The 18,223-nt window shown below is 36.6% G+C and overlaps 1 protein-coding gene across 2 annotated transcripts in view; it reads right to left on the minus strand.

The window, feature by feature from the left end:
- Positions 1-18,223, minus strand: part of col11a2 (collagen, type XI, alpha 2) — a 76,074-nt gene that overhangs the window by 15,068 nt on the left and 42,783 nt on the right. For both annotated transcript variants that reach the window (XM_053637641.1, XM_053637642.1), the window contains 25 exons: positions 16,566-16,622; positions 16,363-16,416; positions 16,227-16,280; positions 16,045-16,098; positions 15,820-15,873; positions 15,161-15,214; positions 14,378-14,422; positions 14,160-14,213; positions 13,261-13,305; positions 13,120-13,173; positions 11,576-11,620; positions 11,286-11,339; positions 11,050-11,094; positions 9,083-9,136; positions 8,952-8,996; positions 8,776-8,829; positions 8,555-8,662; positions 8,317-8,370; positions 7,112-7,165; positions 6,791-6,835; positions 6,563-6,616; positions 6,436-6,480; positions 6,289-6,342; positions 5,304-5,357; positions 5,117-5,170 (listed from right to left, as the gene is read on the minus strand). In XM_053637641.1, the coding sequence (XP_053493616.1) occupies positions 5,117-5,170; positions 5,304-5,357; positions 6,289-6,342; positions 6,436-6,480; positions 6,563-6,616; positions 6,791-6,835; positions 7,112-7,165; positions 8,317-8,370; positions 8,555-8,662; positions 8,776-8,829; positions 8,952-8,996; positions 9,083-9,136; positions 11,050-11,094; positions 11,286-11,339; positions 11,576-11,620; positions 13,120-13,173; positions 13,261-13,305; positions 14,160-14,213; positions 14,378-14,422; positions 15,161-15,214; positions 15,820-15,873; positions 16,045-16,098; positions 16,227-16,280; positions 16,363-16,416; positions 16,566-16,622 (1,344 nt within the window). The remainder of the gene's footprint in view (positions 1-5,116; positions 5,171-5,303; positions 5,358-6,288; positions 6,343-6,435; positions 6,481-6,562; positions 6,617-6,790; positions 6,836-7,111; positions 7,166-8,316; positions 8,371-8,554; positions 8,663-8,775; positions 8,830-8,951; positions 8,997-9,082; positions 9,137-11,049; positions 11,095-11,285; positions 11,340-11,575; positions 11,621-13,119; positions 13,174-13,260; positions 13,306-14,159; positions 14,214-14,377; positions 14,423-15,160; positions 15,215-15,819; positions 15,874-16,044; positions 16,099-16,226; positions 16,281-16,362; positions 16,417-16,565; positions 16,623-18,223) is intronic.

Consider the following 18,223-nt stretch of genomic DNA (forward strand, 5'->3'; position numbering starts at 1 on the left):
CTTGGGGACCAGCGTTCCTGATTCCACCTCAGTAAAATGTTTTCTTATGCTGGAGTAAGCAAAGACTCGTATAAAATGAAGCGTCTCTTTGGCTTTCCTAGAAAGCATGAACTCCATTTAATTTGAAAAAGCATGTTGAGGTAAGTTTAGCTAATTTGCTAATGTTAATTGGCTATATTTAACTATGTTAGCCTGTTTTATTTGCTAATGCCAGGTTAGACTAGCATCGATTCCAATAGCTAATATAATTGGCTAGACATCAAGTCCAAGTCTAGTTAATGGCAAATATTGGTTATTTTTCAGAACATTTTATATCTGATTAATTCATTAGCAAAGTAGGAAGAGATAGTGACCAGCAAATGTGGGGTAGAGATTAAAGGATCTTTTCAAGAAAAATGACATAGTTGCTTATAATAAAAAAGTTGTTTTCACATGAAAACATGATGTTGCTTCATTGAAAAACATTTCATTTTGATTGGTGATTTCTTTCATGGCTTGGTAATTAGGTTAGCTATCTATCTAGTCCATGGTGCTAGATGTGTGAAAAACACTACCAAAGTGTTTTAACTGAAATCTGTCAAACGCACACAAACAGTATTCTATAGCAATGTGTAATTTGCCTTCCGTGTTATCCCAATTGATATGTCCCAACTGATTTGCAGCAATGTCGTTCAAAGCATCACAGAAATAATGAAATAGCCTTGCAGACTATGGAAATATACTGTGTTGCTGCAACAAGGAGTGAAATGACCAGTAGATATGGGTGCAGAGCCTGAAGGAAAAAAGTTATGGCTGATCAGGCCATGGAAGAGGAAAAGAGGAAGGGCAACTGCTTTTACTGGGTTGGAATGAAGAAAATAATTAAAGGAGAGCCTCCAAGACATGAACTAAACATGTGAGACACCTTTCTACTCTGGAACATTATTCCTATGAATATGGATTTCAAAAACCACAAAAGTGGATAGAGAGAGTTATGTAGGAGTTCAGACCATATTAGTGCTGCCATGGTAACCCAGAACACAAAGATGCTTTCGTGCCAGAACAGGTAATAATCCAAAAACACCAAACTTCTCCACATGAATAGAAAAATGCTTCATGCATCATAAACACATTTTCCAATCAGTCTCGTATCTGACGTAGAATCATGGCACCAAGAAAAAACAGTTTCTCAAATTAATACAACTCAGATCCATCATATATTTAAAAATCTATCTAAAAGAACATAGCACACATCTAAAGATTCATTACAACATTCAATCACATAGATACAGTAGCCACATTATACACATGCACACACACGTTTTGTTTTTGTTGTGTATTAAATTTCTTGCATCTCTCTGCTTTCCTTAGTATTAGTTTTCTAATTTGTGCTGATATGTGTTCTCCCTTTTTATGAGACCTTCGTGGGGTACGATTTGTAGTACAATATGCACCTTTCATTGTGGTGTAACAGTGGCCAAAAGTTTTCCCTGTGATCTGTGAGTTCTTTACTGAGGTTTGCATTATCAACATCCCCTAGAATAATGAGCAAAAATGTTGTTTTTTGTCTTGAGTAGTAGTTTATCTAGTTTGTTAGACATAGATTGGACATTTACGAGGTAACAGGAGAGGTAACATAGCCCTCTGAGCCCAGTAAGGCCCCAAGCACATTCCTCTCCTCCTGCACCACTACACATGTGACAGAGCTGCTGCACCTTTCGAGATGAACTATAAACAATCCAAACTTGAGGGAAGATTCCGAGTCAAATCTGGTGGAATAATACGCCAAATCCTGAGTAGGGCTTCTCTTGAGCAAGTGAAGTTACAAATAAAACACATAAAAGAAATGAAAGAAACACTGAGAAACTTGCTGTGGCACCTATTTGTTACACAAATGTTACTCATGAATGTTAATTAAGCAAATTCATAACCATAGATTTCGCTTCCAGAGTGATAAGCAGAGTGATGTACCACTTCAGAGCTTTTCCCTTTGTGTTAGCTTTAGCATTCTTAAAGTTAAAGTAAGGTGGAAAAACTCATCTTTTTTTTTCCAGGAACCCATAAGAGGGTCACAGATACTAGTGCAAACTAGTGGTCCCAAAGTGGTCATTTACATCAACCACCAAGAAGACACAAAATCATTTGCAATGTTGAGGTGGGTGAGCAAACTCTGGAAGTTGGCAAATTCATCCCTTGTATCTGTGAGCTGCCTACCTAACTGAGGCAGATGTGCAGTCTGACAGCAAGCCTGTACTAAGGAGGTGGTTCACTTCATTTGGAATATCTATGGAGGTAGGTAGTTCATCTGTTTGCAACCAGACAGACAACTTACTGCCCAAAGTGGTTCACAGAGAGGGCAGAACACACAACTGGCCATATTAACCAATGGAAGATATGGTGTTTACTGTAAAAGGAGTTTTACTTAAGACAGCTTACTGGCCATCACTACTGCCAGATCAGTCAGCAAACAATGCTTCTGTGTTGGGGATCAGTGTCACGCTATGCCTGAACCCAACACTGGTGCCAAAGTTATCAATAGCACAAAATATTAATAAACCTATTAACCTGTCTGCCTTTGCAGAAGAGAATAGACCCAGGCCAGTCCTGTGTCCAGTGAGGGCTACCATTTACTATGTGAAAGTGACACTTAAGCCAACTGAGCCCATTGGGTGAAGGTAGAAGGTACTAATTATACAAGTGTAACTGAAAATGGGCCAAGAGGTAGCTTCTTCTATTAAATGTCAACACATACAGTGCTAACTTCCTTGGTGGCAAGAGAATGGTAACTTGCAGACATTTGTCAAGTTGTGACATGGCGTGTGTACATTTGCCAGATTTTACAGAATGAATGTTGCTTCATCACATCCTATGTGCTCTGTTGTGAGGTTGAGTGATCCTAACCCTCAATATAGAGCACAATCAAGTGATTCTAAACTTCAGTATGAGAGTATCAAGACTTGATTCTTCTCTTTAATAAAGAACAGTATCAACACTTTGAGCAATTCTTATCCTCAATGAGAATGGTATCAGGATTTGGAGAATTTTTTTTAAAGGAAAATTATATTCTTGGAAAGAGTGACAGAACTTCAAGTGATTCTCATCCTCAATAGAGATCAGTATAAAAACATAATCAATTTTCTCTAACAAGGTATCAGTATCAACACTTTGAGTCATTATTAATCTTAATAATTTATGCTATTGGCACTATTCATGAGTGTTTTCTGCTATTGTCTGGAATGATGTGCTATCAGGACTTGTGATGAGTAGGTCCATTTCCAGAGAATCCAAAGGAAATCTCTCTTGCCATCAGCCACCTGTGTCAGTCAGATTGATGAGAATGGCCAGAGAATGATGTGGTGTACTTTATAGACTACCCATATGGTGTCACAATCCCAAGGTAATGAGTTTTCTATTCGTACTTGGCAAGGAAACAAGCAAATGGGAATATGCCCTAGATCCAGAGGGAACCACACTGGCGGTCATCCACTCAGTGGTAGAATCATGTCTGCATATGCAATGTGTTTCCAACTCTCCAAACATAAAAGGAAAGTAATTACACAGGTTCTTCTTATGCAGCATCAACGGCAATCTAAAATAGCTTCTGACTATGCTATATCTGATTTAGCAAATATATTCAAGGTTACCAAAGCTACAAATAATGTTAGGCTATCTTAATTGTTTGACATCCATTTGTTTATTACCTATAGTTTATTACCTAGGCATGGTCAAGCTAGCTAACTAGCTAAGAAGACCACTGTAGCAAATTGCTTTCCCTTACCATCATTACTACTGTATTTCCTAGCCTAATGTGTAATCTTAGCTATCAGTTTACTGCCAATCTAGCTAGTGTTCGCCATCATCTTACTCAGCTCCAACCATGAAGTTGGAAGTCATAAAAGTTTGGACTATTTCACCTACATTTCATAATTTTCTCTTATTTCTCTTAACTATCAAGGGAGCAAGTAAATGTGAATCACTTACCCTTCTCCCCTCACTGCATAGCTTGCTGGAGCACACATACAGTATACAACTCTATTGCTATTTAGGTAGCCTAACAATACCGTGACCTTGTTTTGGTTTTGTCATGAAAGACAGAATGAAAAGTTTAGGGAAAGATTGGGGAAATGTCTTAGTTGTGCAAAAGGTCTATTCAAAATGCAACTTGTTGAGTTATTGCCACCCTTTATAAACACGAGCACCTCCAAATAGTCATATTCTTATTACAAATATATGGGGATGCTGGACAATGTTAGTTTAACAAAATTTTTCTAATAAACATTTTCTTTTTGCAATTTTAGTAGTGTCTTTTTATGGAAAACAGATTTCAGAATTATCAGAAGCCACAGAAAAATATATTAATGCAGCCTTCCCTGGGGAAAATAACAGCAATTAATCTATTATAATGTCTATCAATGTTGAAGACACTTGCAGAGGATCTTGGATCTCTCCTCCGTCCACGACATTTCAAGCTACTTCGTATTTACTTTGCAAATGTGGATGTCCTCTTCAGTTCAGACCACAGACATTCAATGCGGTTCAAATCTGGTATAGCAAGAGTGGTATAGCAAGCGCAAAACACTGAATCAGTTTTCCTTGAAACTTGATGTGTTTGGGATCAAGTGCCAATTCTTAACCTCCTAGCAGGATTTAGGATAAAATATCCTGGTCCTAACTCAAAAAGGCCACAAAGCATCAATGCAAAACAGTCCTAAGCATGTTCAAGTCTAACTGAAGATGGATATTGACAGTTAGGGTCAACCATAGTCGGAAATATGTTGCTACATTCACAGCTTTGCACTCACAAGACATCAAAAAGGTATGATGGACGTATTAAAAGTTCTCCACCAGAGACAGTAACCCAAGATCATCATTGAATCCAGGACCCATGCTGCCCCTGTCAGAATGTGTCATACTTAATATGTCTGAATGTATTCTAGAATGGTTATGATTGAGCCGATTATAATTTATTCATAATCAAGATTATTCCACTGAGAAGGGCACTGTTAATGTATGTTAATGCACATGCTTGTAATTTAAAGATATCTGATTATATCCTATAGTCTTATACATACAGACAGACATTTAAAAACCCAAAAAATGTTTAATAGTAAGTACATAAAGGCTAAATAAACCTTACCTGAGGTCCAACAACTCCAGGTGGCCCAGGAGGCCCAGCCTTGCCTTGGAAACCCTAAGGGGAAAAAAAAGGAAATTCAACCACAAACAAAACAATGACTCCTGAGGACATACTAGCAAGAACACATTGTGTACTTTGTTTGAAAAAAAAAAAGACTAAATCTTTAATCTAAATAATTAATACTTACAACTTCTCCTCTCTGTCCAGGGTGTCCAGGCAGTCCGTCTTTCCCTGGAGGTCCCTTCAAAGACCAGAGGTCAGGTTTTAAAAAAAACTTTCCTTTTTTTTTTTTCTTTTTTTTTAAAACAATGCATTCAAAGAGCACAGTAAATAATAAATGCTTAAAAAAAGGTGCTATACATATCATTTTAATCTCAAATTAATGTGGAAATGAATGAGGAAATAGCACTGTTTCTGTTCTATTATATTGATAAGTCCAACACGCTTATCAATGCTTAAGGCATGGTCAAGCAGCCTTAATATATTAATAACATTGCCCTAAAATACCTTTATGACTGTTCCATTGAAATTTAATAAAATAAGACACTAGTATTAGAGGAAACCAGAGCTACGATTCACTTTTTTGTGTAGTAACCCTGTGGTACTTCATCGCCCATCACCTCGTTATCACTAGCTAGTAGCCAGTAAAATGTGATCACACAAACTGTGATTAAAGAGACAAGTCATCTGCTCATTTAAGGTTTGGGGAGGTTAAATATAATGATTCTGTTGACCTGTTATGAACATCATTATAGCTCAATTTCTGCACGAAACATCATTTTACACTGAATAATATTGTTTCGTGCACAAATGACGCTATGATGAGCTACATAAAATGTGCAATTAATAAGCGGCACTCTATGTGTGTTGTGTTAATTCTCCATGAGGAAACATTTGGAACTGGAAAATGTTTCATGGGGGTTCAAACATGAAATCCACCCCTAGCTACGCCTCTCAGATTTTCAGTGGTTTGAAAGCGTTGAAATACGTGCCAGGCCTGCTGACTGTTGAATTGATTCATCAGCAGTTAATAGCATAATTTACTGAAGTTTGAGCCTACAGTTTGCAAATTGTAGACTTAAATTTCAAATGTAGAAATTCAAATGTTCCCCCATCACACACTGATCTCCATTACAGTTTCTAATCAGTTAAACAGGGAAGATTGCTCATACAGGAGGTCCCTTTGGTCCTGGAAATCCATTTACTCCTTGGGTTCCAGGTGATCCCTGAAATGGTACATAAAAACAAAGTGAGACAGATATATGGGATGAGTATTATTTCAACTCAATATGAAAAAAAAGAAAAGAAAAAAAACCTACCCTCTCGCCTGGGGGTCCAGGAGGGCCGTCGCTACCGGATGAACCCTAAAATATGTAATCGTTTAACTGTTCGGTACATTAATATGTAATTATGCAATATATAGACAATAATTCCATAGAAATCTACCTTAGCACCCAGTTTTCCAGTAGACCCACGAGGTCCTCTCTGTCCTCTGGGCCCCTAAAGTGACACAGAGATATCATCTAATTGCATGTGTGAAATGTGTTGAGTTGATCAGCATCACACTGAACAACATCACTTTTGATATATTAATCTTATAATAATATTTGATAAAAGTGTTAACCAAAGGAGAAGCAGAACAGAACAGAAGAAAACAGAGGAACAGGATCATACTGTTGGTCCTCTCAGTCCTCTTGGTCCAGATTTTCCAATTAGACCCTGCAGAAAAAAATATACAGTATAATAGTGAGAATTTATTGCTTCAAAATATAATAAAAAACAAAAAACCCAAAACAATAATAAATGAACCAGATATTGTTCTTCCAGTTAACAACATGCTACACACTCAAAATGCTCTGTCAAAATTCACTGTTGTGTAACTGGAAGAAAAATAAACAAATACCAAATCTAAAATACTTCAAGGACATTAATAAGATTGAATTAATTGAACTTTATGGCTCCAGGAATAAATGATTGTAGTATTGTAAGCCTCACCCTTGCACCTTTCTCTCCATTTGCACCAGGGAATCCTGGGAAACCAAGTGAGCCCTAAAACATAAAAGTTATTTGCCTTATAAAAAATCAAGTTACTATTTTATAACTGTGTTACTCTAGAGTTCATAACATGTCTGTGTAGATCTGTGTAAGACCTATGTGTGTGTGTGTGTGCGTGTGTATGTGTGTGTTTTCTCTCTACTGGCCACCAGCAAGGAAAGCTGTGTATACAGTAAGAGGAAGACCATGGTGGGAAGAAGGTTTAGCCCAGGCATGACTTTGCCTCGCTGTACCAGCTTGTGTATTTTCAGCGTATTGCAAATGACTGGTATTTTTCTCTTTGGTGGTAGTAGTGTTAAACATCATTGAGCAAGTATTAAGTATTAATAAATATCGATCATGTTAAGAATCACGTTATCGTGAAACAGGTTATCACACCTGCGTTATACTAATATGGCGTGAATTTTTAGAGTAAGTTGACACAGTCAAGATCACCACAGTGCACGCACATTTCTGATGTGAGATTTTACTCACTCCATAACCAGACATTATTCACTCCATAATCTCCCTTTCCCTTTCTCAGTCTTTGCAATATATCTTACAATAGAAAAGGTTCTGTACAACACAGTTCTGTACACAATTCACTTACACACTTTGTTTACCTTTGTTTGTGGATATAAATCTGATAATTTTCTATAAAGCAAGATCTTGGCAGCTGCGGAATATTTTTAAACTAGCCCAATTTGGCATAAAAACTATAACCCTGGAAACCCTTTCATTAACATTAACCCAGTACTGTCCACTGCTCCTCGCTATGAAGCTAAATACATTGCCTTATGATTGTGCAGTATCTAGAAAGCTGAGAAAATCATCGCAACAACGGCTTATAACTTTTTAAATGGTTGATCATTTAAAAGTGGTTATTAGAATTTCAGAAGAAGGTATCTAGTAGTGAATGCGGACTTTATAACGATATACCATATATACTGGGGCTCTGCCTCACCTGCCTCAACGGACGAGCCACTACTGCACCCTACAATCCTAAATTAGACTGCTTTTCTTTATTATTTTCTCTCCTTCCCTCTGTTTTTGCTTAGCATAAATAAACATCTGGGCTGTAATAAAATATGTAATCCCTTGAACGATAGATATGATATGAAACTTTTATTCTGTGAAATGTATCAGATCACAGAAGTATAGATCACCTTAGGTCCTTGTCTTCCAGGATATCCAGGCAGACCAGGTACGCCAAGTTTACCCTAGAATTACACAATTTGGCTTTAAATATATCAGGTAAAAACACTGTAGGTTGCACAACAAAACTGTAACAAGGTTATAATAATAATAATAATTATAAATAATAATATATATATATAATAATAAAATAATAATAATAATAAGAAGAAGAAGTAGAAGAAGAAGAACAGATGCGTTTAAATTCACCTTCTCTCCAACCGGGCCAAGTTGTCCAATCTCCCCAGGGGGACCAACACGCCCTTTTGGACCCTCAGGCCCGTCCTCCCCTCTGAGGCCTGGCAGTCCTACCTCTCCCTAATCATACAGGTAGAAAATAACATCAAAACAAATTTCAGCAAAATCAGTTATGTATTCATCTTCAAAATTTGGACTAAATCTGTATGAGTTGCCCATTAGGCTGTGGTTACCCTTTCTCCTTTGGAACCAAAATCTCCCTTGATTCCAGGAAAACCGTCATCTCCCTAACAATGATATACAGTACAATTATCACATACAGCTAAAGCATTTAATTTAGTGGACAGTGACAGCATCAGATGTTCAGTGTTCTCAATTAGGCTTTTACATGAAAACAGACAATGCCTACCTTTTCTCCCTTATGACCCTTCAGTCCACGGATACCTTGAATCCCCTGGCAAAAGGTTCATTTTAATTTAATTTCAGATATTCACTCATTAACATTTCAAGTCTAATAGTAGACAGAGATATGAGTCACACCTTCACTCCTCGAGGACCAGGATAGCCAATAGCACCCTGAGGACCAGAAGGCCCCTGAGGAAATAATGACAAAAAGGTTCATTCGTGGTGTGTCTGCTGATTCACAAGTGTAGGAGCAGTTCATTAACTAACTAGAATCACAGAAAAGACTTGTACAATGTCCCAAATTGTTAAATCAATATAGGTTGCTGACAGCAGCATAGATTATAAACTTGAATAAACAGATTCAGTCACGAAATCACAGTGCTGTTGAATTCTCTTGCTCTAATACATTACTGTTTCTATAGTAACAGCTCTTTCACATAATCTGAGACTAATAATAAATGTTTTGTATATTGTTATTCTGTATAACAAAGGAAAAATTATTTGTCTTATTAAAATTAAGATACAGAAAAAACTTATCTCATGGCTGCTCCATTAAATACAACCATAAGCAGTTAAAATGCATGATGTGTCATTCATTTACACATTAAAAAAATTTGTCACTGGCTGGTCTGTGGTATGTTTTATTCATTTCATAATAAAAAATATCAGCAGTAAAATCAGAAAAAATATTCATCTAAACTGAGAGAGCTAGAATAATAATAATAAAAGAACATGTTAGCATACTAGCTGTTACACCTATCAGAGACAATTCTCCACCAAGCCACCAGAGGTCCCTTTCCTTGACCTTGCAATGTTTCTGATTTCTGACTCCGGACTGTGAACAGTTTTTCTAATAAACCGCCTGCACATGGTTTCTCACACATCTCCCTAAACTCGTTGTTTACCTATCAACTTTAATTAAAATAAATATAAATGTATTAACTATATCCTTAAATCCTGATGGAGCATGCTCTAACCAGTCCCTGCAGGATTTCCCAATGGTGCGATCACAGAAATTAACGCAAAATCAAGGAAACTCTGCAGTATTCGGAGGAGCTTGCAAATTTTTCAAAATTACCCCAGATTTTCCGCACATCTGGGCCGAAATGCATCATGTGACATCATCACGACGCACATTCAGCCAAAGCCCTCTTCGATTCACGTGTGTGGAACATGAGTACAGCTAAAAGGTCTCATTTACCAACAAACATCACTGCAAAAGACCGCAAAACTATTTTGTGCAATTGCGATTTCGCCAATTCAAATAGTTTTTCACAAGCGTAAAAAACTCCACAAAGTGCATCGGAAATTTTGAAGAAAAAAGCTGCGGCATAATCAAACATTTTTGACAATCCCAAAAAAAACTCCACAAAATCCTGTACGGACCACTTAATATGAAAATAACACCGGGCTGAAATGATATGGAGTTAGGATTACCACCCTGATTCCTCTCATATCACAGCAATTTGTCAATGATTACAAATTTTAATTTATTAAGGAACAACACATCATACTTTTAGCTGTTGATAGCTACATTTAATGTTGTGGAATGTCCACCAGACCAGTTAGTTCCTGTTGTCACTTATGTTACAGCAGCTATAAACAGTTGTTCCTTCACTAGCTTCTCTGTATTCTCTTTCTTGAAGTTAATCAGACAGGCTTGTCATGTTACTGAGAAACCGCAAAGTTACAAAGCGCTGACATCAGAGACTCCTTCCATAAATCTCCTTACAGAAAACTTCAGCACACCTTTGTTAATAGCAGCACATTATTAATATAAAGCTTAGAACGCTTAGAAAGCTCAGAACAAGTGCATTAATATAAATATGGAGCCAAATATGTCAGAACAAGTGCATTAATATAAATATGGAGCCAAATATGTCAGAGTCATGCTGTTATAGAAAATCAATCAACACCTGAGCAGATTTAAGGATTACAGAATTTCCATGGTGTAATAGTTTTTAACATAAACCATTTGACAGAATGTGGATGTACTGTACGTTAAAGTCAGTTTGTGAGTTTTTATAAATATTAAATATGTTTTGAAGTAGAATTTCAGAAAGTCACTTTCATTGAAATATTCCAGTTACACATAGACTGACCTGATTTCCTTTTGTTCCGCATGGGCCTTCCTTTCCTGGGTGACCCTGTATGTAAAGAGGATGTTACTATATAACTAAAGGAATATAATCACAAACAGTGATTTGATTTTAGTCAAAGAATACAGTGGTCTCAGACTGATCTGCTAGTACGAGTGGCAGTTAACCGTGGCACAAAATGGCAAGTGAATCTGCACATTATTGATGATGAAGAAGAAAATAAAGTGGTGTTTCCTTACAGGGGGACCATCAGCTCCAGGCATGCCTGGCAGACCAGGCTTTCCTGTAGGTCCCTGAGAAATGGCAAAAAATAATAAATTTTTTCAACACTGGCTGTTGTGCTTAAGCATGTCATCAGCACTAATTCTCAGCAAAAAATTAGTAAAACACAGGGTGGGATTTATGCATTTCACCTAATCACAACAAGAAAAATATGATTCTTGGTATGGTCTGAAATAAATCAGGTACCCTGAGTACAGAATGTGCACAATAGTGTCTAAAACTGGGGCTGACGTTCTGAGAGTTTTACCTTCTCTCCTGCGGGACCATTAGCACCTTGCGGACCAGGCATTCCCTGTAAATCAGAATATATATGAGTTCGTGCAAACTAAAAAAGAAATAAAATACAAAACAAGGCATAATACACATCTAGGGTGCTCGTACAATATATACTGTATGTATGTACTTGAATTATTTGTCATTTTTCATGCATTAGAAAATGAGAAAATACCATGTGGTGTGACCGACTGACCGTTGTATTGTGTAAAGTTGTCCTGAATCATTTTATATTTTTATTTTGCCATATCTGGCCTACTTTAAAAAAATATTTTGCATTACTGACCAAAACTACAAAGCATTTGCATTTAATGTTATTTCATAATTCACTAACAAAAATTGTCTGAAGTTGTTCATTTGATGAAATATCACCTGGTGTGGCCATCAAGAAAAGGCCATTTTTAGACTTTTATTTTGAATATAATTCAGTGACGAAAAAATTTCATCATACAGCTACATGCCAAGGATTCTGCCAAGGAAAGTTCTATTCTGTTCTGTTTTGATTTACTGGTCCATTCTGTGGCTGTTAAATTTGACATAAATACAAAAATATCATGTGATACATTTGTACAATTTAATGAGTCAACATATTTGTGAATCTATGATATCATTTATTAAGTAATAAAGAAAAACTATTTAACATACATTTCACTTTTTGTAAACATTGTTACAAAAAGATTCATTCTTATGAAATGTTTGTGAGATTTCAGACCTGGTTTATGATGTGTTGATTATTTATTTATTTATTTGCATAATCTCATCATTTGGTGTAACCATTTATCATGTGGTACTTTTCTTTTTTTAAAGAAAGCTTAACAGAAAGCAGAAGAGGTGTGTGCATTTCTGATTTGCAGTATATCTGCTGTACACAGACATTATACAATGAATGTGGCAACCCTGCTCATGGAATAAATACCACATGACACAAATGGGAGATGCACTGTTCGGCTTTATCCCGAACTAAACACTGCTGTACTGAGTGGCAAATTAAAGCCATATTTCTATCATATTTCTGTACAAACATAAGAAATCTGCTTTAATTTATTGAGCCGTTGCTCCATATCACTAACACAGTACACAATGTGCACAAAGCTGTGTATCTCAGTGGGGATTTACAAAAGGGATTATTTAATTAATGTTAAAACTATTGTAAAACTTCATGTACTACGTTCATTACTTGTTTTTTCGTCATTCTTAAATGATCATTCTACCTCATTATTAAACGAAATCCTTCTCTGAAAATCATACAGGCATTACAATGAAATACTGCTCAAATAACCCCATTGTGACTCGCAGAAGCTTGTCTCAGCGTTATAGCAGATTCTGTTAGTGTGTCCAGGTTGGGTAAAGTTCACTCCCACTTCCGATTTAAAACCAAAAACAGATATGAATATTTTTAGCAGAAACAGATACAGATAATGGCACTACGTAACACCTACTATATACTGTACCATGTCTAGTGTGAATTGTGTATTTGATTAATAGTTTGATGTTAATGATTTCAACATTATTATTAACCTGTGTTCCTGGAGCTCCCTGCTGGCCTGGAGGACCTGGCTCTCCTTGAGGTCCCTATTAAACATGAACAGACAAATAGAACAGGACACTAACACTGTGCTGAAACAAATCAGTAAAATGTATATAAAGAATTTTACTAACCAAGCTTCCTTTTGGCCCATGAGGTCCATCGCTTCCACGCACACCCTTAAAGAGGTTTAAAGAGAATAAAAGAAGTAGTGAAATCTTAACGCTCAGTAAGAATAAAATAATCTCTATTTCATGTATATTTATTATGAAATATTTCATATTGGTATATTTTAATAGCACTATATATATATATACACACACACACACACACACACATAATACATATCAGTCCATACAGGATTTTGCAGAGTTTTTTTTATGATTGTCACGGCCAAAAATGTTTGATTTTGCTGTGGTTTCTTTTCAAAGATTTTCGTGCTTTTTTTTGTGGAAAACTACTTGAATTGGTAAAATAGCAATAGCATGAAATTGTGATGTTTGTTGGTAAATTAGACCTGTACATGAATTAAAGAGGGCTTTGGCTGAAGCACTTTGTGATGACGATGACCCGTGTTGGCTCAAATCTGCAGAAAATCTGCTGTAATTTTGAAAAACTGAAAGCTCCTCTGAATATTGCAGAGTTTTCTAGATTTTGCGTTAATTTCTGTGAACGCAAATTCGCAAAACCTAGAGGGACTGATAATATATATTCCCTCATCTAGGCAAGATAAAGATTAAAAAAAAGTTTGAACCTTGAAATGATTTCCACTTTAATATTAACAGCAACATTTAGTGATTTGAGTGTTTTTAGTGAACACCTACAGTGTCTATGTAAGTCCAAGCTGGACAAGGATAAACACTGGCTGAGTAAATAATGTGAGACTTAAGCCTAAAAGTATGAATTTGAAATGATTTTACATATCAGAGCCATTTTATATAGTGATATTGACATATTGATCAAACATTTGCAGATACAAGAATGTATTTTTTGTTGTAATAAAAAAGCAGTTTTGTGTAGAGTGAATTCTTACTGGAGGTCCAGGGATTCCTGAGGGACCCTTAGGCCCCAACAACCCACGAGGCCCCTATAGAACAAGAGAAAGAACACAATGTGTGATCTACTGAAACAATATTAGTTTTACATCAAGAACTAAGTTCTGTGGGGTCATGTGCTTATAGCATGAAATGTATGATGGACAATAATTAATTTTGATGGCGTAAAAGGGGTGTGATAGACAGAAGCACTCACTGGTTCACCTGGGAGTCCTCTGGGCCCAACATCGCCATCATCTCCCTGGGAAAATAAAGAAAACAGCCTTCAGTATTCAGTCAAGGATATTTTGAAACACACTACATGACATACTCTACATGTAGTAAATATGGTGCATGCTATAGAGCGGTACTTTTCAAACTAGTTGCATCCAAGAAACTTTTCCAGAGTCACAGAGTTTCCAAGGACCCCTTCATGGTCACAGCACAGATTTAAGAACAGCAGGGCAAATACAGTCTATACCGCCATATTCAATTATTGAGCCATTACAACTTTTTCTTGCTAAATGTGCCACTATCCAGTGTTTCTAGATTTGAAACACTGTGTATTATTACCATCACTTCCTGCAGTTGGATTAAAGTTAACATTATCCATCCATCCATCAATCCATCTTCTACCGCTTACTCATTTTCAGGGTCACGGGGAACCTGGAGCCTATCCCAGGAAGCATCGGGCACAAGGTGGGGTACACCCTGGACAGGGTGCCAGCCCATCGTAGGGCGTTAACATTATTTATGCTTCAATTATTAAGTTTTACATGATCCCCTTTCCTTTCCTAACAATAACAACATTCATGCTAATTAATGGAAATCTCCTTTAAATCTCCTTTTTAAAAAAAGGAGTGTAGTCAGGAACCCCCTAGATATACATCACAGAAGAAGAGGCACAACTTGCTTTGAGAGCCATGGCTATAGAGAGTACAGATAACACACAGACAATACATTAATTAGATGCTATTAACGTGCTGTTTTCACCACTTACTCTCTCTCCATCCTCTCCTTGGGGTCCTTGTGGTCCCATTCCTCCAGAATTTCCCTGAAGAGAAGAACAATATGAAATGTGTGAAGCAGTTGGTAAAGGTGTATGAAATCAAGTAGGTTTTTATTGTCATTTCTCTAGAACCATGGAGCAACACATAATTAAACCAAATCACACAAGCAAGAGTGCTGTTGTATTGAAAATTAGGACATACAGCCACAGGTAATCACATCCGTGCTGATATTCAGCACAACAACACGATTGTGAGTATGATCTTGCTTTTATACCATTAATATTAAGTGACTCATATTTCAGACACAGTATGGCCAAATATTTTGGTTCTTTTTTGCTCCATCAACAAAAATAGTTCCCAAAGAAGCCACAGCTAGATAGAGGTAAGGGTTTGATTAGTCCAGGTGAGTGTTCGGAGGCAGCAGGGTGTTGAGTAATATGACTGCTTCAGGGAGGAAGCATTTGTGGCATCTGGTGGTGGTGGTGGTGTCACGGATGCTCCGGTACTGTATGTTCTGGTAGGAGGATGAAGAGTCCATGAGAGGGGTGGGAGGGGTCGTACACAATGCAGGTGGCCTTATGGATGCAGTGGTTAATCAAACACTCAAATAATCAAACAATTCATGAGATCCTGAGATTGCAGTTCTCACCCGATGACCTTTGTCTCCTGGCAGACCAGGCAACCCATCAAAACCACGATCTCCCTAAAACAGACACACAGAAACACAAAAGGACTTTTTACGCTGGAGCCAATGCATAAAAACAAACTGCAACTGCATTATTATTATTATTATTATTATTATTATTATTAATCCTCAATAACAAAATGATACAGTGCAGCACTGAACAGAACTAATGGCTGAAACATGTCTGACCTTAATTCCAGATGCTCCTGGCATTCCACGTGCACCATCAGCACCAGGTCGACCCTGGAACAACACCAGGAGCATTAATAAGCAAAACAGTAGACACAGAGTAAAACAAAAGGTACTGCAGGTTAAATCACACAAACTAAGACCGATAAAAGCTGCAGGTCAGCACAGTGATGGTCACTTACTCTTCTACCAGGTTTACCAGGAGGACCGGATACCCCCCGAGAACCTCTGGGACCCTGCAGAACAAATACAACTGTCAAGAGGCAAAACACACACACAAACAAAATTCCAAAAACCAAACAAAAAATAAGAATAAACCTGTGGGCCAGGGTCTCCACTCTCTCCCTTCAGACCATCGCTGCCAGGTGAACCCTATAAAACACAAGAATGTTTTCTATAGGTTCTGCATCTATTTGTTGATTTGCAAGCATCACATTCTCATGATGCATATAGACATGCAGTGTGTCATGAAACACAGATAAGAGTGCAAAAAAAAAAATCATATAACTGGGATTTCATACCATGGGTCCAGGTCGGCCAGTAAAACCCATTGCTCCGGGTGGACCCGTCAAAGCTAACTACAGACAAGAAAAAACAACAGTTTAACCAAGGACATACTGTACATAAACATACACCAGCCTACTGAGGAGTTATTCAATTATTATTCTTCTCTCCTGGATTTTCTGTAAATGAGATGCTGATGTATGTTGACTGAGATATAGAAAGATATAAAGACAGCATTCTAAATGTAGGTGATTTTTGATTACTTAAATTATAGCAATTTTCTAGTAAATCATGGTTTATTTATGAGTGTATCATTTTATTTAGAATTTAAGAATTTAGGAAACAGAATTTTACCCCAAAAACGCTAAGATATTTCAGTAGATGGGACCGACTCAATGCTAATAGCATAAGTGATAAAAGATATACCTTCAGCCAGCTGAAGGTATAGAGTTATTTTTATAATAATTAATTGTTAGGATATTAAGGTAAATGCATGTCTGGTTATATAGCACATAATAAACTGTAGTGAAACATATTCATTGTTGATCAGATGACTTATTTGTAGATATATGTAGATCTGATATAAACATCAATATAGACATTGGTCTTTATGTTTTTATCACTGACATGAAAGGAAAATATCAAACAACTTGTCTGGAACATAAAATGTTTAATTAAAAAAAAAAAATTCATACTGAAAGAAAATATTAAATGGCCCAACAGTACATGCTACGTTAGGGATTCCCAAACTTTTTCAGGGCAAGGCCCCCCAAATGTCATTTACATTTGACGAGGCCCCCATTTTGCAAGATGTCTTTAAAACACATTAAAAATACAGACTTCTGAATATATCCCCCTTTTTTATTAATAATTACCTCTTTCATCTTTACATTATATTACATTAGGAACTGATTGTGTGGTTGTCTGAGAGTGAGAATCATGTATTTATTTATTTTTCACACCAAATTGTTGAGGGCCCCTGGGCACCCCCTGACGGCCCCCACTTTGAAAACCACTGTGCTACGCTACGCTTACATTATTATTAAAGAACAAGTTAACCCATTTCAGTTTTCCCATTTCAACTTTTTCTTCTTAAGATGTAGACTAACTTATTACACAATACCATCAAGTTTAGTTTAAGCACAGGTTTAATTCTCTTTTTTTCTTTCCAGATGTGTAACAAGTAAAAAAAAAATAGGATGCCAAAATCTTGGTGTGATTTCTACTTAAAAATTTGCAGCTCCTCCATTTCTTTACAGGCCTTGTATTTGCTTGTAGTTTTCTCAACAACAACAACAAAAAAGAACTAAATGCTACGAATAGACCGTGCATGTTTGGACCGCCCTACTAATATACAAAACACTAAAAATTTTACTAACACTTACTATATTCACTTACACTTTTATGCTGAATGTTTGTAATGTATATGTTGTTACATTTCCAGGCATAAAAGTGTACCACATTCCCAGAGGTGGAAAATACTTGTGTAATTGTACTTACTATATTTACGTATTATTTTGGCATATTTATACTTTGAGTTGAGCATTACTGAAAAAGAATACTTGCACTGTTAATTACTTTACAAACCTCAAAAGGTCTTTCCTTCTCTCATCTAGCCAATAACTGTATGCTGGACATCAATAGATTTTGTTTCAATTTAGCAGCCATCCAAACA

Source organism: Ictalurus furcatus, chromosome 12, assembly GCF_023375685.1.
Source record: "Ictalurus furcatus strain D&B chromosome 12, Billie_1.0, whole genome shotgun sequence".
NCBI lineage: Eukaryota > Metazoa > Chordata > Actinopteri > Siluriformes > Ictaluridae > Ictalurus > Ictalurus furcatus.